This window comes from Girardinichthys multiradiatus, chromosome 3 (genome assembly GCF_021462225.1).
Source record: "Girardinichthys multiradiatus isolate DD_20200921_A chromosome 3, DD_fGirMul_XY1, whole genome shotgun sequence".
Classification (NCBI taxonomy): Eukaryota; Metazoa; Chordata; class Actinopteri; order Cyprinodontiformes; family Goodeidae; genus Girardinichthys; species Girardinichthys multiradiatus.
The window spans coordinates 11,630,832-11,653,997 of NC_061796.1; the positions used below are offsets into that span (position 1 = coordinate 11,630,832).

At 41.1% G+C, this 23,166-nt stretch overlaps 1 protein-coding gene across 5 annotated transcripts in view; it reads left to right on the top strand.

The window, feature by feature from the left end:
- Positions 1–3,601: 3,601 nt before the first annotated feature.
- Positions 3,602–23,166, top strand: part of cobl (cordon-bleu WH2 repeat protein) — an 81,511-nt gene continuing 61,946 nt past the window's right edge. For 4 of the 5 annotated variants that reach the window (XM_047360653.1, XM_047360658.1, XM_047360657.1 and 1 more), the window contains exons 1-2: positions 3,625–3,769; positions 3,976–4,102. In XM_047360653.1, the coding sequence (XP_047216609.1) occupies positions 4,074–4,102 (29 nt within the window). In that variant the 5' untranslated portion in view covers positions 3,625–3,769; positions 3,976–4,073. Of the gene's footprint in view, positions 3,770–3,975; positions 4,103–23,166 lie in introns of all 5 variants that reach the window. The other variant, XM_047360654.1, reaches the window with a different exon arrangement.

Genomic DNA, 23,166 nt, shown 5'->3' on the forward strand with positions numbered 1-23,166 from the left:
ATACTCACAAATATGTCAAAAGTTTTTTACAGCCACACAATTAATGTTGATTTAGATTTAAATGCTGTTTGTCATACAGATTTGACAATTGAATTAAAGGGCAGTGTTGTTTTCACCACAAGTACATGTCTTTGAATTGTTACTATTGATAGTATCATTTCAAAAGTCGTTCTGGGTCAATAGTTTATATCCAGACTGTTTTATTTGTCTGCACAAAAACACTCCAACGCTGAAAACTATATTTGTTGCTTTTCCATAAACCTGGCCCTTTCGGTATAATTTGTTTGCAGATATAGTGCCCCGTTTTCACTTATTTCAAACAGAACTAAAACATGGATAAGGTTTCAGTGGCTGACAAGCAAAACATCTTTCAAAATTACATGTTCTGAGAACTGTTGAACAGCAACGTGTTGTCAGCAACAGTGCTGGTTTGCAGATGCTTGACCAGTTTCAATTCTGTTGACTGCTTTTATTGAATAACACATTCAGGCCTTTTTAGTTAACTAGTTATGACTATTTTTTGCATTGCAAAAATGTTCATCTATCCTGATTTTTTCCCCATTGAAAAAACTTCTTCAAAGGGAAATATTTGCTTTCTTGGGAGGCAAAGCATAATGTCTTTAAGACGACACTTTATCTGACAAAATAATGCATGTCTATTCATTTTTAAAATACACAACATTTAGGGTAGAGATGCGCCAGTCAGTCTGCCAGAGATCGAAATCAGACAATCTTGAATAAAATCTGATTATTGTTTCTGCTAGTTGCGTTTAAAGTTTAAAAGTCCACTATTTTAAGTCAATAACCACTTTAACCTGCAGCATGTACATTGATGCAATGTTTGAGTTAATATAAAAAAAATCAAATATTGCTCGGGGACATATACTTTGATGCAAACGAAGAGATGATCTCGTGATTCCTTAATTTTCTGTTGGATTCAATTCTACTACCTCTGTCAAAGTATCTGTTTCACATTTAAGTTTTTTTTCTTCTGCCTAACAAACCTCGCCTCTTAGCTTTATTCTCTGCAAAAATCCTGTCACTTTGTAAATATGTTGGACTAAAACTGAGGCCAGTTTTAGTCCAACATATTTAGGTTAAACACAAAATGTTTAGTTTGGTGTTTGTCTTCAGTCATGTGGAGGTTAAGTTATAGAAATGTTGATTATCTAAATGATCAGTTGCTTTTACAGGTTTTTCACCTGTTTCTTTTATTGTTGTCCTCCATGAATGATCCAATCAGGATTTTTTTAACCCTGTCAGAGCATATTTGCCAAGATATTTTAGATGGCTTTCTGCTTCGACACATCTGATTTAGGTTTATGGGTGATTAAACAACTTAGGCCTAAAGGATCTCAAGACTTTGAGGTAATTATTATTTGAATTATAGCTGATGGACAAACAGGGATAGGTCAACATAGCAGCAGACGTTGGCCTCATAATGCAGAATTTAAAAAGCTATCAAGAATGGACAATACAAAAGTGACGTCAGTTGTGTGCAGTGGTTCCTGGGTTTAACTGGAAGCTGACCCCAAAATGACATTCTATCTTGGGCCTCTTCCAAGGTTGGCCAGGCTTTGGGGAGAAGAAACACATCTAAAACAAAACAGAGCAGTGTGCCCCCAAGACCCTTGGCTGGGTAACAGCTCATTTATTTCGTTTTCAAATAGTGACATCTAGTGGTGGGAACACGTGGTGCAGCTACATATTTGTATGAAAATTGCCAGAGTAATCAGAGCCAAGGGGAAAACTAGCTAATTCATATATAATTTCATTAAGTGTTCTGTGTTTGTAGAAACTCCTGGATGATTCACTCAAGGGACTCAAAGAACTACAAAAAAGATTATATGACTGCAAATTAAGTTCATGTGAGCTATTTTTGCACATCCGCTCTCCACCTGGCGCTCAATGAATTCCCGATGAGAATGATTGGCGTGAGATGTGCTGACGAATGCGGGCTCAGGGGAACTGTGTTAAGTTTCCAACAGGAAACCGGAAACTATTTAGCAGGCCTTCAGAATAAAATAGATTTTGTGATGGGCGGGTAGGTGGAGTGCACAGGTTCAGCAAGTATTACATTTTGCTAGAGAAAAGGTACACTTATTAGAACATTTACCTTAAGTAAAAGTAACAATTCCCAAATAAAAGTCTTCTGAAAGTAGTTAATTTAAAATGTATTCACGACAAAAGTTAGAGTACTAATATTTCTTGAACTTTTTCACATTTCACAATTTTTCACATGTAACAACCACAAACTTTAATGTACTTTACTGGGATTTTTTGTAATGAACCAACACAAAGCAGTGCATGATTGTGAGTTTTAAAAAAAGTCATAATTTTTTCCTGAAAAATGTGGAATTAATTTGCATTCACCCCACTGAGTCAATACTGTCTAGAATCGACTTTCACTACAACTGCAGCTGCAAGTCTTCGAGAGAATATCTCTACCATTTCAACATCTTAATACTGACGTTTTGGCCATTCTTCTTTAAAAAATAGCTCAAGGTCAGTCAGAGTTAGTTAAAGAAAAATTTGCAGGTCTGGCTTTAGAGTTTCAACTGGATTTTGCTCTTTTACATTGACTAGCCATTGTAACATTTTCCATTGTAACAGGACTTCAGTACAACCTGGGGACTGAAGTCCTGTGACAGGTTGTCTTTCAGTTCTGCTCTGTATTAAGCTTTATTCATCTTCTCATCAACTTGGACCAGCTTCCCTGATGTTCCATGAGCCCTAATTTCCAATGCAGTTTTAAAACAAATACACTATAGCCCAAACATTTGGAGGCAAGATCACATTTGTAACGAAACAGACATAGTTTCATTACTATACTTGCAAATGAAGGTGAAACTTATAGTCAGTTATCAGAATATAAATGTATTTTATTTATCGGGTATTCCGTTTTTTTGTTTGTTTGTTTTTTTTTTTTGCTTAGACTTTGCTTTATTTAAAGTAAATACCTTTGGTTTTAACAACTGCATTTTATAATTTTTACATAAAAAATATGATTTGTCCTTCTATTTTGCAAGCATTTATTCAGCAAAGATCTGGTGACATCAATAGGTACTTAAACTTATATGGAAGAAAATGCTGCATATTAATTAAAGCTCATATAATGCATTAAATACATCAGAAAATCTTTAGAACTCATACTGTTGTTGTTTCCAAACTTTGTGCTTTAGTGCAAATTGAATTATATATACAAAGCCAGAGGAGATAATCAGCTGGCAAAGGAAATGTAGCTTATCAAGCATTAGTTGTATTGTAGTCAAATACTTCGCATTTTAAAGTGGTTGCAGCTAGAGTTGTGCAAAAAAAAAAAGATGTATATATATATTATTTTTCCTTAGGAATGGATGTGAATATAAATGCACACAAGCAAAATTCTTAAAGCAAAACATTTTTTTTCCCAAATAAAACTATAAGCATATCATTTTAAAACACTACTTTAGAAAAGTAAAAGCAGCCTACATAAACTGCTGTGGTCTCTGGTGTTTATCACGGCAATGATGAGCGGGTATAGACTGATGGATGTTTACCACAGTAACGTGTGCATAAGCAAGGAGAAAATTTTGTTGGACTGTCAGTTTGAAAGTAATTTCCGGAAGTAGTTTCATGGTTCAATGTGTCTCTATAACTTGATCATGTTAGGAGTTATTCAGCCACTGGGAGACGGGGATTATATCAAGTGGATTTGTCAAGTAATAAACCATAAGGAAAAGAACCAGTAAGACTTCTATTTTCTTACTGAAACGCTCCTAACTTAGCAGTAAGTAAACATATCAGCGCTTGAGTCGCAGTTGGCGGTGACGGACATTATGCTGTCGTTGCGCTTTAGGTCAACGTGAACTTTAATCACTTGCTGTGTTATAAACGCATGTAGATATTCGCTTCTAAAATAAAACGTCTTGTTGATTGACATATTTAAAAGTGCGAGGCATTTAAAAACTATTTTGTTTTTCATGTACCGTCCAGGTGATGTTGCGGCGATAGCGTAATGGATATCCAGCATATTTAAACGGATTTGTTTTTGGAGTCCCGCTTTGTCCGGAAGGAGTATCTTAATCAGTGTCATGACAGAGTCCTCCAAACCGCATTCAGGGTGAGTCTGTCAACACAATTACAACATGCATACTAATTTACGATTGGTCTTTGTAAGCCGAAACAAACTTTCTGGTTATATTTTGACTTGCAGTTAGTGTTACATTTTCAATGTGCATGTGAAATCTCGCGGTATTATGAATAATCAACCACAACGACAGTTTATTTAGGTATTTTTCTGTATTCTTCTTTAGATTATTAAAACTTTTGTAGTAATTGTTTGGGCTAATGTTAAGTTATCTTGTTGATTTTGTTTACTCATGTCTACAACGATACTCCAGACAAACACAAACAAATGACAAAGAAAGAAACTAACAAACAAAAAGTATTGTCTTGCAAGAATATTCACACTCCTTGAACTTTTTTTTTTACATTCTGCACAACCACTCTTACTTATTAGATGACTTCTAAAAGGGGATGTTTACAAATTAGTGCCAAACTTCTCAAGGTTTTGATTGTGAAACACTTTGAAAATCATGAATCCTTTTTCTTTCCCTTCCCAGCTATGTTCCTTTTTGTCTTTTGTCACGTCATAAAAAAATCTCCCAACATAGATTGAAGTTTGTGGTTTTAACGCGATAGAATGTGAAAAAGAATTAATGAAAATTTAGGAGTCTTGGGGATTATGACATACTGTCACATCTTTAAACTATGAGTGATGCTGTAGATGCACTCCGTTCTGAATAGTGCATGTGGATGAGAATCCAGGGTGAGGAATTCAGTGTTTGTGTGTCAGGACTGAGTATGTTACTGTTGCTGTGATGTCACGTTTGGGTAATATTTAGTTTTCCTATTAAATATTCCTATTTATTTCAGTTTTACATTCAGTTACGAGCATCTTGCATGCTGAGGCGAGGAATCTTCATCAGCACAGAGTGTTGGCATAGTGTTACATTAGATTAAGTAATGTTCCTGGGTCATTGATGCAGTATTTGAGTGATAATTGCGTAAATGCTGAAACAGTGGTGCATATGAGCAGTACACATGACGTGTTAGACCTGTGGTGCTCCAGTTGTGGATTTTTTTTCATATCCAAAAACTCCATGACAGCCACACTTAGCAGGTGATCAAAATATGTATGCTACAGTGTTAAATGCATAGGAAGTGTGTGTGATTACCTAAGGCAGAGTATCTTCCTTTACCATACAAACCTAATGAAGATTAAACTGTGGTGTCATAGGGCTGTTACACACAAACATGACGATGTTTGTATGTTAATCTATAGCATTCCTTTGTAGCTTTGGTTGTATTTTTAGAGTTGTTGTCCAGGTGGAAGGTAAACCTCTGCCCCAGTCTCAGATCCTTTGCAGCCTCTACCAGGTTTTCTTCTGGAGTTGGAACTGTATTTCTGTATCCTCACTGCATGATGCTCCCATTACCATGTTTCAACAGGGGCTTTCATCTGTTCCATTGATAGATTGAACAGTGCTCCATGAGATGCCCGAAGAAATGTCCAAAGCTTAGGATATTGTTACGTACAGTCATGGCCAAAAATACTTTTCCAGAAATAAAGCATTATAGTCAAAAAAATTATCGCAGTTGCACATTTTGTTATACAAGGTTTTTTCTTTCTTTCTGTGTATTGGAGCAATACCAAAAAGCAGAGAAAAAAAGACAAATTTGACATAATTTCAAACAAGACTCCAAAAATGGGCTGGACAAAACTATTGGCACCTCTACTTAATATTTGGTTGCACATCTCTTTGAAAAAAGAATTTAAATTACACACTTCCTATAAACATCAACAATCGTCTTGCGCCTCTCAACTAGAATTTTGTTGTTTCCATCCATTTCTGACTTCTTTTTTTAAGTATGTAAGTCATTTTCCATCTGGAAGATCCATGACCTAGGATGCAAACCCAGCTTTATGACACTGGGCCCTACATTGTGGCCCTAACTCCGACTGCACTGTTCAATTGTTAGGATTACTTGGAGTGTATGTACCTGACTGTTGTGAAGTGCCTTGAGAGAACATGTGTTGTGAATTGGCGCCATATAAGTAAAACTGAATTGAATTGAATTGAATCCTTTGTTAATCTTCAGATTTCATGGCCGCCTTTGGCACCCAGTGCAAAAGGCAGCTAAAAAACCCCAAAACATCTTTAAACCTCCACCATACTTGACTGTAGGTACTGTGTTCTTTTCTTTGTACGCCTCATTCTGTTTTGGAAAAAAGTAGAACGATGAGCTTCACCAAAAATCTCATCACTCATAAATCATTCTTTGTCTCATCTGTTCGCAAGACTCAAAGAAGGAATTTGGCTTGCACATGTACATTTTGGCAAACCGCAGTCTAGTTTTTTATGTCTCTGTCAGAAGTGGGCTCCATCTGGGTATCTTGCCATAGCGTTTTGTTTCATTCAAATGTCGGCGGATAGTTTGCACTGACACTGCAGGACAGCAGGAATTCCTTTGAAACTTAATTGGGGCTGCTTATCAACAATTTATTTAGTTTTACTCTTCCGTCCACTTCCAGGGAGATCAGATACAGTGCCATGGGTGAACGTCTTGATTATGTTGCACACTGTGGACAAAGGAACATGAAGATTTCTTGAAAAATGCTTGTAACCTTGAGATTATTGATATTTTTCCATAATTTCGGGCAATTCTCTTTTTGTTCTCCATGCTTCGTGTGGTGCACACAGACACAGTGCAAAGATAGAGTCAACCTCTCTCCTTATGTGGGTTTAGGTGTGATTTTTATATTGCCCATACCTGTTACTTGCCCCATGTGAGTTTAAACTAATTTATTTTCAGATTTTTATTTATATATATATAAAAAGTAAAAAAAACATGTATAATTTTCATTTCACCTCACAATTTTACACTATGTTTTTGATGGACCTTTTTGGGTTAATTTGCCATAACGCTTAAGGGATAAGAATATTTTGCAAGGTACTGTACAGTACTCAGGAAGACTTAATGTTTCTTTTGCCACATAATCTGTAGATTTTGGTTAGAAACAGTGCTAATAATGTAAGGTAACATTTTTTGTGTGTAAGTACACACCTCTTTAACCTGGTGCTCTTAATTACAGGGATTATCAGACTCTTTAGAGCTTCTTGGCTAAATTACAACCTGACTGACCACAGAGTCTGCTGGCACTGGAACCAAAATGCCTTTTCATCCTTTTGCTGTGTGCATTTCTTTAACATGCATTGCCATGACAACTCTTTCTGTGTTATGCCTTCTCCTTCGTCATCACAGTGGCTGTAGCTGCTTTACTACATACTGTGGTCCTAGTAAAACACAGCTCATGAGCATTGTGGACAAACTCACCTCCAAAGCAGATATACAAAGAAACACAAGACTGCTCTTGTGTGGGAAGTATTTTTGTACCTGGCTTTTGAAATCTAAGCACTGAGCTCTTATGTGAGTGTGGGTCAGTGCTCAAAAAGCCTGAGTATGTCCTTCAGATGTGAGTGGAAAGACGACCTGAATGAAACTTTAGTTCTGGGCATTAAAGCATGTAATAAAGTGAGGGCACCTTCCTCTACTTAAAGCAACAATAAGATTTCTCACAGAAAACTGAGATCATGTTTCAAAATGTAAGCAAAACTGTTTTGAATCTGTGGTAAACTTTAATTTAGACTTTTCATTTTACTTTTCTTGTGCCTATTATTGAGGGAAAAAAATATAATACTCATAAAGGTTACTTATATATTTATTAAATGGATTGAAATAAAGAACTCTTCAGTCTACAGACCATCAACCAACAAATCGGATCGAATTTTTGGACATGGAAATAACAAATGTGTAACAATCCTTAGCAAAATGGAGGGAATTGGACAAAAACCAGGTAACAGGTAAGACTTTAAGGAAACAATAACTTATTATTGCCAGCAAAAACCTAATCTGTGCATCTTTAGTCTTTTCTGGAGCGTTGAAACAAAATCACAAGTTGTGAAGTTTGCTCCCTCATACACCATATTACAAAAAGTATTTGTCTGTCTACCTTTACATGCACATGAAATTTGATGACATCTATAATGTCACCTATAAGGTCTGATTATTTGTTGCCAGCAATAGCAACTTTAACTATTCTGTAAACATCTTCCACAAAGTTTAAGAGTTTGTTTATGGTCAGATGAGAAAACCAAGATGGCAGCCTCTGCTCTAATTCATTCCAAAGGTGTTCAAGGAGGTTGAGGTTAGGTCGTCAAGTTTCTCCACACCAGACTTTACACACCTGCAGCCATGAAAGTGGTTGTAACACTGGAATCCATTGATTTGGTGGTGTGACCCAATACGTTTGGCAATATTGTGTATGTTCATATATGTTGGAGCATTTTGTGAGCTTATTGCATTTAGACTAGATTTGTTAAACTCCTATTCTGTTGAACTCAGCAGCAAATACATACAGTGGTGTTTGCCATCTTCCTGATTTATGTTTTTTTCACGTAAGTGTTTCTGATCATCAAATTTAAATACTATTCAAAGGCAACAAAGTAAACATGAAAAGCAGTTTTTAAATGACAAAATTCAAACTTATATGGGCCTGTGTGAAAAAGTGGTTTCCCCCTAAACCTAATAACTGGTTGGGCCACCCTTAGCAGCAACAACTGCCATCAAGCATTTGCAATAACTTGAAATGAGTCTTTTACAGTGCTATGGAGGAATTTTGGGCCACTCATCTTTGCAGTGCAGAATTTTTGTAATTCAGTTATATTGGGAGGTGTTTGAGTATGAATGGCCTTGTTAAGGTCAGGACTTTGATTAGGCCATTCTAAAGTCTTCATTTAGGTTTTCTTCAGCCATTCAGGGATGGACTTGCTGGTGTGTTTTGGGTCATTGTCCTCCTGTAGAACCCAAGTTCTTTTCAGGTTGAGGTCACGGACAGATGACTAGAAATTCTCTTCAGGACTTTTTCGTAGACAGCAGAATTAATGGTACTATTTATCACAGCAAGTCTTCCAGGTCCTGCAGCAGCAAAACAGCCCCAGGCCACCACACTGCCACCACCATATTTTACCGGTGGTATCATGTTCTTTTTCTGAAATGTGGTGTTACTTTTACGCCAGATATAATGGGACACGCACCTTCCAAAATGTTCAACTTTTGTCTCGTCAGTCCACAGAGTATTTTCCCAAAAGTCTTGGGGATCATCAAGATGTTTTCTGAAAAAATTGATACGAGCCCTAATGTTCTTTTCGCTCAGCAGTGGTATTCAAATGGAATTCTGCCATGCAGGCCATTTTTGTCCAGTTTCTTTCTTAAGGTGGAGACATGAACACAGACCTTAACTGAAGCAAGTGAAGCCTGAAGTTTTTTGGATGTTGTTGTAAGGACCATTGTGACCTCTTGGGCAAGTTGTCGCTGCACTCTTGGAGTAATTTTGGTCAGCTGGCCACTCCTGGGAAGGTTCACTCCTGTAGCATGTTTTCGCCATTTGTGGATAACGGCTCTCACTCTGATTCTCTGGAGTCCTAAAGCTTTAGAAATGGCTTGAAAGGCGCGGTGCTGATGGTGTATGGGTTAAGTGCGCGACCATATACAGAGGCTACGGTCCTCAAAGCGGCCGTCCCGGGTTCGAGTCCCGGACCCGCCGAATGTCTCCCCCTCTCTCTACCCCTCTTTCCTGTCTGCCTACTGTCAAAAAAATAAAGGCCACTAGTGCCAAAAAAATATCTTTAAAAAAAGAAATGGGTTGAAAGCCTTTTCCAGACTGATAAATCCCAATTATTTTCTTTCTTATTTGTTCCTGAATTTCTTTAGGTCTCTGCATGATGGCTAACGTTTCATGATCTTTTAGTCTACTTCAGTTTGTCAGGCAGGTCCTATTTATGTGATTTCTTGATTGAGAACAGGTGTGACAATAATCAGGCCTGGGTGTGGCTAGAAAAATGAACTCAGGTGTGATAAACCACAGTTAAGTTATGTTTTATGTCACTTTTTCACACAAGGCCATGTAGGTTTGGATGTTTTTTCTCCCTGTAATAATAAAAACCTTCATTTAAAAACTGCATTTTGTGTTAACTTTAACCTGATATATTTAAATTTGTTTGATGATCTGAAACACCTAAGTGTGACAAACATGCAACAAAATAAGAAATCAAGAAGAGGGCAAACACTTTTTCACACCACTGTACCTATTAATTAGCTGACTGATATTTTTCTCTGCATGTCTGGACTTGGTGCGATTGTGTGTGTATACATGTATGTGTATTTGTAAAAGAACATGTTCCTGAGAGCTTGTTTGTGTGCTGAATGAGGTATACAAGAGGCTTTTTAATAATGTGGTTGAGTTGCACAGCCTTGCTCTCATGTTCCATTAGCAGCAAGAAAGCAACAGATCTATAAATACAGAAGTTGAAAGGGGACTACTGAAATACTCTAAATTTACTACTTCCCTCACATCTGGGTTTTTTTTTTACTCTTCGAAGTGCTTTATTGGGCTGTGATAATTTTATAAAGAGTTTCAGTTCATATGTCTGTCTTGTGTGGTGTTGGTCACAAGTTTTTTACAAGGCATATTTTGTATTTCACATATGCAACTACTTATTTTCCAACAGGCTACATGCATATCATTTTTCAACATTTTTAAAATTCTTCATTAAGTATAAGGAAAACTCATATTGAAGAAACTATCTATTGTGTGCATACAGACCCTCAGGAACTGACTCATGCTGCCTTCTGCTTTACTGCTGGCAAGTTAGACCCATTTTTGTTATCTCAGAAGCATCTGTTGTTTGTGATACACTTGTTTTTGCAACTGTTTACATTTTGCTTATTTGTGAAGTGAAAATGACCAATGTTTTAGAAACTATTTCACATATAAACTCTATACATTTTGATATGCATTCGTATTGAGCATCACTAATACTTTTGCCCTAATAGCTCAGTGAGATTGGATGGCCATTGTCCATGGACATGTACAACTTCCAAGTCTCAGTTTGATTCAGTTGAACCAGTCTAACATATGAATGTGCTTTGATCTAAACCTTTCCTTGGTTACTGTGGCTGTATCTCTGTGCTCATTGCCCTTCAGGAAGGTAACCCTCCATGCCAGTCTTAACACTTTATCAGCCTTAACAAGTTTGCTTCCAGGGTTGCCCTGTATGTAGTTCCATCAAACTTCTACACAACTTCTGGCAACTGTTATTTTTTATGGAAAGAGTAGTCATCGTGCAATTGGAAGGTTGTGAGTTTGATTCCAGCATCCTCCTGCCATATGTTAATGGCAAGGCACTTAAATTCAAGTTTCTTGCCAATGTATGTAGGTCTATAGGAGTATGAATGTGTGTGCGTTTGTGAGTAGGCCTGAGTGAATGTGGCTCTCTTATAAAGCTCTTTGAATGGTAAGTATGACTAGAAAAGCATTATATAAGTTCTATTCCACTTATCATAGCTGACCAGATTCCTTTGGCCTATTGAAGGGACGCATTTTCACACATGATGGTGTGTTCAGGGGAATGTGCAGTGTTGGTTTTTTGCAACACAGTGTTTAGCATTCAGGCCAAAGAGTTCAACTTTGGTCTTATCTTTTCTCACGTGCTACTTATACGTGCCCTGTGGGCAAACTGCCAAAAAGACTGGTTCTGGTTTTCTTTGACAATCACTTTGTTCTCGGCACTTATTTAAAAAGGCCAAATTTGTTGCCAGAATCTCCCATTTGAGCTGTGGATGTTTGCATTTTGGTGCCTTCTAATCAGAGCGTCCTAGTACTGATGTGTGTTCTACATGCATTGTGGCAAAATACAAACACACGTGTGTTTTATGGCTTTCTTTTAATGATTACTTCCTTCTAGCCACTCTTCCTCAAAGGCCAGATTTGTTTACTGCTAATAGCTAACTTTACCAACTGAGCTATAGATCTCTGCAGCTACTCAGAAGTTACTGTTGGCCTTTTGGCGCTTCTCTGATTAATGCTATCTTTTGCGGACAGTAACGTCTTGGTAGGTTTACACTGAACATACTCTTTTAATTTTCCAGACTGAACGGTAGAGATGTTCCAAGTTTTGGATATTGTTTTATAATCTTACCCTGCATTTAAATTTTCGTTTTCCCTGAACTGTTTGCTGTGTTCCTTGGTCTTCATGATACTGTTTGTCACTAATTGTTTGTAATGGTGTGATTTCTGTTTCTGTTGACTGTCAAAAAGGTGTATTTAAGGGCAAGAACACCAACAACATAATTTCTGTGTACAATTAAAACAGTAATGTTACTGAAAATCTATCCGAGAAATACGATGCTATGTTTATTACATTTCAGCCCTGGCTGTATAGACAGTTGTGCTTCATGGGCCCCACGACTCTGTTCTGTATGTTATATGCCAACATCTCTGTTAGTGTTGAAGGCATGAAGTGGCAGACACCTTTTAACAACAAACAACCCTCTTTACAGTGGACAATGTGAAGTATCTACCATGGACAGACAGTGTTTGTGTGTTTGAAGCAGCTGCTATGAGCCGGTTTATTTCTGGAAGCCTGCTGTCATATGTTAGTCACTGTGGTATGTGCTGTGGTTAGAGAAGAAGACAGATGAACTGCATGTGTACGTAAATATTTGAGGGAGTCTGGGAGATACTCCGTGGCCGTTGGATGTATAGTTTTGTTGTGTTTGTGAACATTTCAATCTTTAAATGCAGAGAAAAGAACCACTTTGTGACAACATTTCAGAAACTTGGCACCAGTTATCTTTTCAAGTTGTTATTATCAAACCAGTTGAAGGTTGAAGTACAACACACAGCAAATTCAGCTTCCATTTGACCTCGTTTTCTCTAAGCAATCTCATTTCCAGATGATCGATACTCAGTTTAACCTTCATAACATTGTTCCCTTATTTTAGCTATTGAAAAGGAGAAAGGGAGGTGTTCCAGCAATATCTACACTGTAAGTGTTTTTCCTTAAGTTTTTCCGGTGGGAGCAGTCTCTAATTAAACAAGCGTCTTGGGGAATAGAGAGCAGACTAATTAGCATTTCTAGCTGTTGTGCTTTTACATTATGTCCCTCTTTTTCTGTTCTATGGTTCTGCATCATCAAACATTTCTATTTTTCCTACTAATCGTTCTTATTCTTTTTTCTCTTTTTCTGGGTGTGTTTGTCATTCATCAGTCTAATGTATTGTTAGACTACAATATAGTGAAGACTCATCTAATCTTACCAAACATGAAAATTTGTATAGCTATAAATATTAGCTTTTAATGCCGCTTTACTTTTATATTTGATGACAACTTGTTCTTTTTCCTTTCTGTATGAATTGCTGCATCAATGCGGCATGGATTGGGGTGCTCTGGCTACGGTACTGTTATGGTGTTAAGGAACTTCACCTGACAGTACCCATAGATTCTTTATGAGGTTTACCTCTGGAAAATTTGCTGTGCAAACAGCAGGTAAAGTAGTAGCATGGTCATTTAACCTGGTAGCGGTAAATCTGGCAATTTGGACAGGTGCAGGTCTAGCCAGTCTGTTGGCAGAAGTTGGTAGAGTGTGAAATGCTAAAACATATTGTGGCAGATAGCTATGCTGACTTTGACCAGCTATGTGGTGGCTCTTAAAGCACTGACTCCAACCATTGTCTATGCCAAGGGTGTCCAAAGTGTGGCTTGGGGAGCCATTTTCGGCCTTTGGAAAATTGCAAGATTTTTGCAATGTCGAATTAGGGTGACCAGAGGTCCCGATTTGTGCGGGACTGTGCCGCATTTATCACTCCTGTCCCGGTGTCCCTCAAACAGAAACAATGTCCCACATTTGACTGGGTCAAATTCTGATAAGTCAAACTATCTGACTGGAGCTTTTCTGAAATGTAAAGAAAGCAGAGCTGCAGTCATCATCACAGAGCCGCATCAGCTGTCAAATCAAAATACGCAGCAGCAAAGTCCCACGTCATGACCAACCTGCGCACCACGATGCTATTAAAATAAAGTAGATTATACAGAATATAATGGAAAGTATGTCACGGAAAAGATAATGCTGCTACAAGAAAGACTGAAACGGTTTATAACTGGGTGAGGCCAGTGAAAGGTGATCTCTGAGGTTTTTTTTATGAAGTTTTCCAAAGTTATGTTTGATTTTCAGACAGAGGGGAGAACAATGTGAAGCGACACTGTAAAAGTGAGTCACTCAAGAAATGCACAGCTGAAAAAGCCGCCTGCTGATCTATAGACTAGACTTATTTTTACTCAAACCCAGAGATGACTGCCAGACAGACAAAGTAACAGCGGGCGAGATTATTTGTGTTAAACATTAAAAGCTTGTAGTTTTTTTCAAACTTGTGGTAATTCATTGTTTTGCACTAATAGGCAAAGCAGAGATTGATAAATGTAACGTGAGATCTTTGTTAAATTCAAATTTATGATGCCATCATAGTGTTGGCAAAGTGTCCCACAAAGTCCCTCATTTGTATCCTTGTCCCGCATTCGGTTTTTTGATATCTGGTCACCCTATATCGAATCAAAATCTTCTTAAAATGGAAAATAGTAAGTGCAAAAGAAGAATGCCTTTTTATTAAACAGTTTTATTTCGTGGACCACAAACTATCAGTGACTTTTACTGAAAAGCAGATTTAAAAGGTTTGGTAAAAGTGTATTGCTCTTTTTGATACTCTTCATTGGATATTCAACCGATCAACAGACAGATGTTCACGGTGATCATTAGAGTTTATTCTCACAAGAAATAAAATGGAGATACAAGGTTTCTGCCTCACAGTGGCAATATACAGGTCCTTCTCAAAATATTAGCATATTGTGATAAAGTTCATTATTTTCCATAATGTCATGATGAAAATTTAACATTTATATATTTTAGATTCATTGCACACTAACTGAAATATTTCAGGTCTTTTATTGTCTTAATACGGATGATTTTGGCATACAGCTCATGAAAACCCAAAATTCCTATCTCACAAAATTAGCATATCATTAAAAGGGTTTCTAAACGAGCTATGAACCTAATCATCTGAATCAACGAGTTAACTCTAAACACCTGCAAAAGATTCCTGAGGCCTTTAAAACTCCCAGCCTGGTTCATCACTCAAAACCCCAATCATGGGTAAGACTGCCGACCTGACTGCTGTCCAGAAGGCCACTATTGACACCCTCAAGCAAGAGGGTAAGACACAGAAAGAAATTTCTGAATGAATAGGCTGTTCCCAGAGTGCTGTATCAAGGCACCTCAGTGGGAAGTCTGTGGGTAGGAAAAAGTGTGGCAGAAAACGCTGCACAACGAGAAGAGGTGACCGGACCCTGAGGAAGATTGTGGAGAAGGGCCGATTCCAGACCTTGGGGGACCTGCGGAAGCAGTGGACTGAGTCTGGAGTAGAAACATCCAGAGCCACCGTGCACAGGCGTGTGCAGGAAATGGGCTACAGGTGCCGCATTCCCCAGGTCAAGCCACTTTTGAACCAGAAACAGCTGCAGAAGCGCCTGACTTGGACTACAGAGAAGCAGGACTGGACTGTTGCTCAGTGGTCCAAAGTACTTTTTTCGTATGAAAGCAAATTCTGCATGTCATTCGGAAATCAAGGTGCCAGAGTCTGGAGGAAGACTGGGGAGAAGGAAATGCCAAAATGCCAGAAGTCCAGTGTCAAGTACCCACAGTCAGTGATGGTCTGGGGTGCCGTGTCAGCTGCTGGTGTTGGTCCACTGTGTTTTATCAAGGGCAGGGTCAATGCAGCTAGCTATCAGGAGATTTTGGAGCACTTCATGCTTCCATCTGCTGAAAAGCTTTATGGAGATGAAGATTTCATTTTTCAGCACGACCTGGCACCTGCTCACAGTGCCAAAACCACTGGTAAATAGTTTACTGACCATGGTATCACTGTGCTCAATTGGCCTGCCAACTCTCCTGACCTGAACCCCATAGAGAATCTGTGAGATATTGTGAAGAGAACGTTGAGAGACTCAAGACCCAACACTCTGGATGAGCTAAAGGCCGCTATCGAAGCATCCTGGGCCTCCATAAGACCTCAGCAGTGCCACAGGCTGATTGCCTCCATGCCACGCTGCATTGAAGCAGTCATTTCTGCCAAAGGATTCCCGACCAAGTATTGAGTGCATAACTGTACATGATTATTTGAAGGTTGACGTTTTTTGTATTAAAAACACTTTTCTTTTATTGGTCGGATGAAATATGCTAATTTTGTGAGATAGGAATTTTGGGTTTTCATGAGCTGTATGCCAAAATCATCCGTATTAAGACAATAAAATACCTGAAATATTTCAGTTAGTGTGCAATGAATCTAAAATATATGAATGTTAAATTTTCATCATGACATTATGGAAAATAATGAACTTTATCACAATATGCTAATATTTTGAGAAGGACTTGTACGTTTTCCTTTTTGAATTAAATTACTGAAGGAAATAAACTTAGATAATGTTCTAGTTTATTGAAATGCACATCAATGCAAAATCATTTCTATACGTCAACTTTAGTGGAAATGTTCATTTTCTGCACAGGGAGCATTTAATGACAGTTTTTTCCCTCTCACTGCTGAAAAAATAAACAATTGCAAAGCCACCTGTAGATTCTTGATTTAAACTGACCCATTAAATCTAAAACTGTCAGTAAAATTCAGATGATTGGGAGGATTTAGGCTAAACTGAGTAATTGCTGGTAATAAGATCAGAAATGCTCTTTGGTCAAAAGTGTCACCATTATTTCTTTAAATAACTCTAAAGAGGAAAGAATGACTTGTTTTTTTCCTGCTGTTCAGTTGCTGGTTTAGGTCAGCTTCATGTTATTTTTGCCCGCCCTGGAGTCTGTTTTGTGTAGACTGTTCCCGCATGCTCATTTGTCACTGGTCACAAGTGGACATAATGACACCATGTGTTATAGGACGGATGCAACAGAGTGGCGAGCTGTTACAGTGAGTGGACTTCCTCCCTTAAGCTGTGAAATAGATAGTCCTTCTACGCAGGTGGCAGACTCATACTCAGGCCAACATAGCAACATGTGAACATTGTGCTTTTGACAATGAACATATTTATATCACTATTGAGTTGTGTGACAAATTAGTGCTGGTTTAGAGTGTGAACATCACATTGAAAGAAACTTAATAGACATTTGCAAGTGCTAGTTTCATTTGTGTGTGACACCCTCAGAGAAGTGTGGTGCTACAGTGGCTATGTGTTATTGCTGTGTCAAAGGAAAGCAGGGCTTTTGTCAGAGGCTGGGGGCGATGTTAGAGAGAATCCCTTGATCAAATAAATCTTGTGACCTCCTTGTTTAAAAGAATCTGTGGAAATATAGTATATTGTCTAATTCAGAACAATAAAAGATTGGAACATATCTTGCTTCCTAAGCGGTGAGGTTGTTAATGTTAAAACATGAATCAAGGCATATGATGAGTTAGCTACACGTAGCGAGCTCTTGTGGTTTCAAATGTCTTAATGTACTAACAGGAAAAAACTTTTCACAGCCTCTTCACTGGTTTCCTCTTGCCACCCTTGTTGGCTTCTGTGTCTCTGTGACACACGCCCTTTGTGAGAATGTTTCCAAAATCCACAGCTGCTGTTGAACCAAGGTCTGCTCTCATCTGCAATCAAGCAGTGTATATATAGGTTGTCATGGAGACACCATGACACCCAAGAAGTATGCTGGCTGGATACCAGGATGGTGTATATGTATGGGTTTGGGTTCAGAGTGAAGCGAAGGAGTGTCCAGGATGCACTCACGTTCATCTCAGACAGGGCAATAGAAGGTGAAGCAAGGCACTGATGTTGTTCTTTCCAGTGTTTGTATGTTTGAAGTGAAGTAAAATATATATATATATATATTTTTGCAATAAATACAACATAACAGCTTTGAACCAATCTATGTACTGTATCTGTTAATTCAATAAAGAAAAAAATTAATTCCTAATTCTTCTAGCCAGAAAGAAAACTGTTAAACTTATTTGGAACTTCTAAACATAAAAGCATGTAAAAGCACACAAATTCCCAAGGTACAAATTATCTGAATCCAAAGGTATAGGATGTCTGTCAAAGACATGTGAGCTAGGGATAGGAAGTATTTGTATCATTTGGGGGGGTGAAGAAACCATCACGACTGGCAGCCTTGCTCCGATTCAGTCACTCCAGTTGCTTTTTTACCTGACTTTAAGAGACAGACAGGCAGGAGTAACAGGGCTACTCCAACATGTTGCCATCTTTAGTGCAATTCTAGAATTAACATGCCGTGTTTGCAGTGTGACATATTTTGGGGGGGACAATGAACAGGAAAATTTCAGAGAGTAATTTCAGGCAGGACATGAAAAAAAGCTCTCTCCCTTTTTCTTTACTGCTTCTTTGTGACTTTCATTGTTGGGTTGGGCCCTCAGTATGTTAAAAAAACTTTATTAAAAGTGAGAATAGTAGTTATAGTGTTGTTCTTTACTGACCTGGTTGGGTGACAATTTGACACTCACATACACAGGGGATATTGTCATTAGCACACACCCAATACAAAACAAAAAAAACTAGCGAGCCAATTTTGAACAAAGTGGGAGAAATGTGACTTTTCATGTTACAACCATGTGCTCATTGAACAAGTGGAGTGATAAATGGTTTACTAGTTTGTACACTTTGGTGCAGTTTCTTCATCGGGTGAGCCTGTTGCTTACTGAAGCTCGGAGCTGCTGAGAGGAGCTGCCGGTAGCCCCACCTGTTGAAAACGGCATGCAGACCAGACCACTTTGTGGAATGGGGGTGTCATGATCTTTCAATATTTAAGAAACGCATTTTATGTATATAATTTAAATTTCTTGAGTTGTACTTTTTTAACCTTACTATATTATTATAAAAAAAAAAATTGTGTTTACAGTTTTTGTTTTTTTGTGGGGGCAGCATCTTTGTGGAAAGGGGGGGGGGGGGTTCACACCCCCTGTCCCCCTCTCAGGATTTCTGCCTATGCATATAGCTTTAGCTCTGCAATCTACTTTCAAAAAAGATTGCAATGTATTATTTAAGGTGTTTTCATTGTACTTGTGCTTTTCGTCTTCTGCTTCATTTGGGACCAGGTCGCGGGGGAAACAGACTCAGTTGAGACACCCAGACTTCCCCCTCCCCAGACACCTCCTCCAGCTCCTCCGGGGGGAGCCCAAGGTGTTCCCAGGCATAGTCCCTCCAGCGTCTCCTGGGCCGTCCCCTGGGCCTCCTCCCGATGGAACGTGTCTGGAACACCTCCCAAGGGAGGCGTCCAGGAGGCATCCGGTATAGATGCCCGAGCCACCTCAACTGGCTCCTTTCGATGTGGAGGAGCAGCGGCTCTACTCCGAGCTCCTCCCGGATGGCCGAGCTCCTCACTCTATCTATTCCATCCTACGGAGGAAGCCCATTTCAGACGCTTGTATCTGGGATCTCATTCTTTCGGTCAAAGTTCATGGCCATAGGTGAGGGTAGGAACGTAGACCGACTGGTAAATTGAGAGCTTCACTTTTCGGCTCAGCTCTCTCTTCACCCATTATAGCGCATTACTGTAGCAGCCGCACCAATCCATCTGTCGATCTCCCGCTCCATTCTCCCTTCACTCGTGAACAAGACCCCAAAATACTTGAACTCCACTGGAGGCAGGAACTCCCCTCCAACCTGAAGAGGGCAAGCCACCCTTTTCCAGTCAAGAACCATGACCTAGGATTTGGAGGAGCTGATTTTTATCCCAGCCGCTTCACACTTGGCTGTGAACCGCCACAGTGCATGGTGCAGGACTTGGCTAGAGAGGGCCAGCAGGACCACATCATCTGCAAAAAGAAGAGGCGAAATCCACTGGTCCCTAAACCAGACCCCCTCCGGCTGTTGGCTGCGACTAGAAATCCTGTCCATAAAAGTTATGAACAGGACCGGTGACAAAGGGCAGCCCTGCTGGAGTCCAGCATGCACCAGGAACAGCTCCGACTTAATACCGGCAATGCGGACCAAACTCCTGCACCGCTTGTACAGAGACCGGATGGCCCCTAATAAAGGGTCCCCAACTCCGTCATCCTGGATCACAAGGGCACAGTCAAATGGCTTTTCCAGGTCCACAAAACACATGTGGACCAGTCGGGCAAACTCCCATGAATCATAGAGTACTCTGCAGAAGTTGTAGAGCTGGTCCAGTGTTCCATGGCCGGGACGAAAACCACACTGCTTGTCCTGAAGCCGAGGTTCGACTATCGGCTTGACTCTCCTCTCCAATACCCTAGCATAGTCCTCACCAGGGAGGCTGAGGAGTGTGATCCCTCTATAGTTGGAACACACCCTCCGGTCACCCTTCTTATGAAAGGGGACCACCACCCCAGTCTGCCATTCCAGAGGCACTGTCCCCGACCGCCACGCAATGTTGAAGAGGCGTGTCAACCATTACACCCCGAAGCCCTGCCACCGTGGAGATTTTTAACCACCTCGGTGACTTCAGCCTGGGTGATGAAAGAGTCCAACCCCGAGTCCCCAGCCTCTGCTTCCACCAGGGAATGCGTAATGACCGAACTGAGGAGATCCTTGAATTACTCCTTCCACCGCCCGATAATGTCTCCAGTCGAGATCAGCAGCTCCCCAGCCCCATTTTGCGGTACTTCCCCCTCCACAGCACAAGCAGCGACTCTCTTGGCCTCATGGTACCCGTCAGCCGCCTCAGGAGTCCCACAACCCACCGCAGCCGATAGGACTCCTTTAGTTTAACAGCATCCCTTACTGCCGTTGTCCACCACTGGGTTCGGGGATTGCCGCCGCGACAGGCACCACAGACCATATGGCCACAGCTAAAGGTGGCAGTATTGACAATAGACACGGAGAACATGGTCCACTCAGGCTCTTTGTCTTCAATCTCCCCTGGAATCTGGTCAAAGCTCTCCCAGAGGTGCCTTTTCATTGTAATCTTTATCATTATTTCAATAAATACCACTAAATATTATGATGAAAGTGAATGTTGATATTGCCCATCCCTAACATGAGCCTTCTCGGAAGCCACTCTGCTGTGTGTCTGTTGTTGCTGCTACATGCATGCTCTTTGAGTGATTCTGTGGGGAGCACAACCCAAACAAAGCTGTTGTCTTACTTAGCATAATGGTATTGTAACAGTGCTTGGACATTTTTCTAAAAATTTTGAAGCGCAACAGAACCAAGTCCCTAAGAACAGATTTCTTTTAAACTACAAACGTGGAGACTATGACACGAGTGTGGCCATGTCACTGGCAGTTATGTATAAGGTTCCCGTTCTGCTGAAATGTGTGGGTATTGTGTTGGGTTACGGGTCCAAAGCAGAATGCTCAAGGATGGAGAGGATGCCAAGATGCCTACCCTTCATAATGCAAGTTGTTACTTAACAAAAAAAAAAAGAAAAAAAAAGAAAATATATCTTGTACTCGTTGTCTTCCGCTTATCTGGGACCGGGTCGCGGGGGCAGCAGACTCAGCAGAGACGCCCAGACGTCCCTCTCCCCAGACACCTCCTCCAGCTCCTCCGGGGGGAGCCCAAGGCGTTCCCAGGCCAGCCGAGAGACATAGTCCCTCCAGCGTGTCCTGGGCCGTCCCCTGGGCCTCCTCCCGGTGGGACGTGCCTGGAACACCTCCCGAGGAAGGCGTCCAGGAGGCATCCGGTATAGATGCCCGAGCCACCTCAACTGGCTCCTCTCGATGTGGAGGAGCAGCGGCTCTACTCCGAGCCCCTCCCGGATGGCCGAGCTCCTCACCCTATCTCTAAGGGAGTGCCCGGCCACCCTACGGAGGAAGCTCATTTCAGCCGCTTGTAACCGGGATCTCGTTCTTTCGGTCATGACCCAAAGTTCATGGCCATAGGTGAGGGTAGGAACGTAGACCGACCGGTAAATTGAGAGCTTTGCTTTTCGGCTCAGTTCTCTCTTCACCACAATGGACACAGCTGATTTTTATCCCAGCCGCTTCACACTTGGCTGTGAACCGCCACAGTGCATGGTGCAGGACTTGGCTAGAGAGGGCCAGCAGGACCACATCATCTGCAAAAAGAAGAGGCGAAATCCACTGGTCCCTAAACCAGACCCCCTCCGGCCCTTGGCTGCGTCTAGAAATCCTGTCCATAAAAGTTATCAACAGGACCGGTGACAAAGGGCAGCCCTGCCGGAGTCCAACATGCACCAGGAACAGCTCCGACTTAGTGCCGGCAATGCGATCCAAACTCCTGCTCGTACAGGGACCGGGTGGCCCCTAATAAAGGGCCCCCGATTCCATACTCCTGGAGCACCCCCCACAGGGCATCACGAGGGACACAGTCGAATGCCTTCTCCAGGTCCACAAAACACATGTGAACCGGTTGGACAAACTCCAATGAACCCTCGAGCACCCTGTAGAGGGTATAGAGCCGGTCCAGTGTTCCACGGCCGGGATGAAAACCACACTGCTCCTCCTGAAGCCGAGGTTCGACTATCGGCCAGCGTAGGGAGGCGTGTGATCCCCTGTAGTTGGAACACACCCTCCGGTCGGACCACCACTCCAGTCTGCCAGTACACAGGCACTGTCCCCGACCGCCATGCAATGTTGAAGAGGCGTGTCAACCATGACAACCCAACAACATCCAGAGATTTCAGGTACTCAGGACGGATCTCATGCACCCCTGAAGCCTTGCCACCACGGAGCTTTTTAACGACCTCGGTGACTTCAGCCTGGGTGATGAAAGAGTCCAACCCCGAGTCCCCAGCCTCTGTTTCCACCACGGAATGCGTGATGGCAGGATTGAGGAGATCCTCAAAGTACTCTTTCCACCGCCCAATAATGTCCTCAGTCGAGGTCAGCAGCCTCCCACCCCCACTATAAACAGTGTTGGCGAAGGACTGCTTCCCCCTCCTGAGGCGCCGGATTGTTTGTCAGAATCGCTTCGAGGCCAACCGGAAGTCCTTCTCCATGGCCTCACCGAACTCCTCCCAGGCCCGAGTTTTTGCCTCTGCTACAGCCCGGGCCGCAGCACGCTTGACCTCATGGTACCCGTCAGCCGCCTCAGGAGTCCCACAAGCCAACCACAGCCGATAGGACTCCTTCTTCAGCTTTACAGCATCCCTTACTGCCGGTGTCCACCACCGGGTTCTGGGATTGCCGCCGCGACAGGCACCGCAGACCTTACGGCCGCAGCTACAGGCAGCATCATCGACAATAGATGCGGAGAACATGGTCCACTCGGACTCTATGTCTCCAACATCCCCC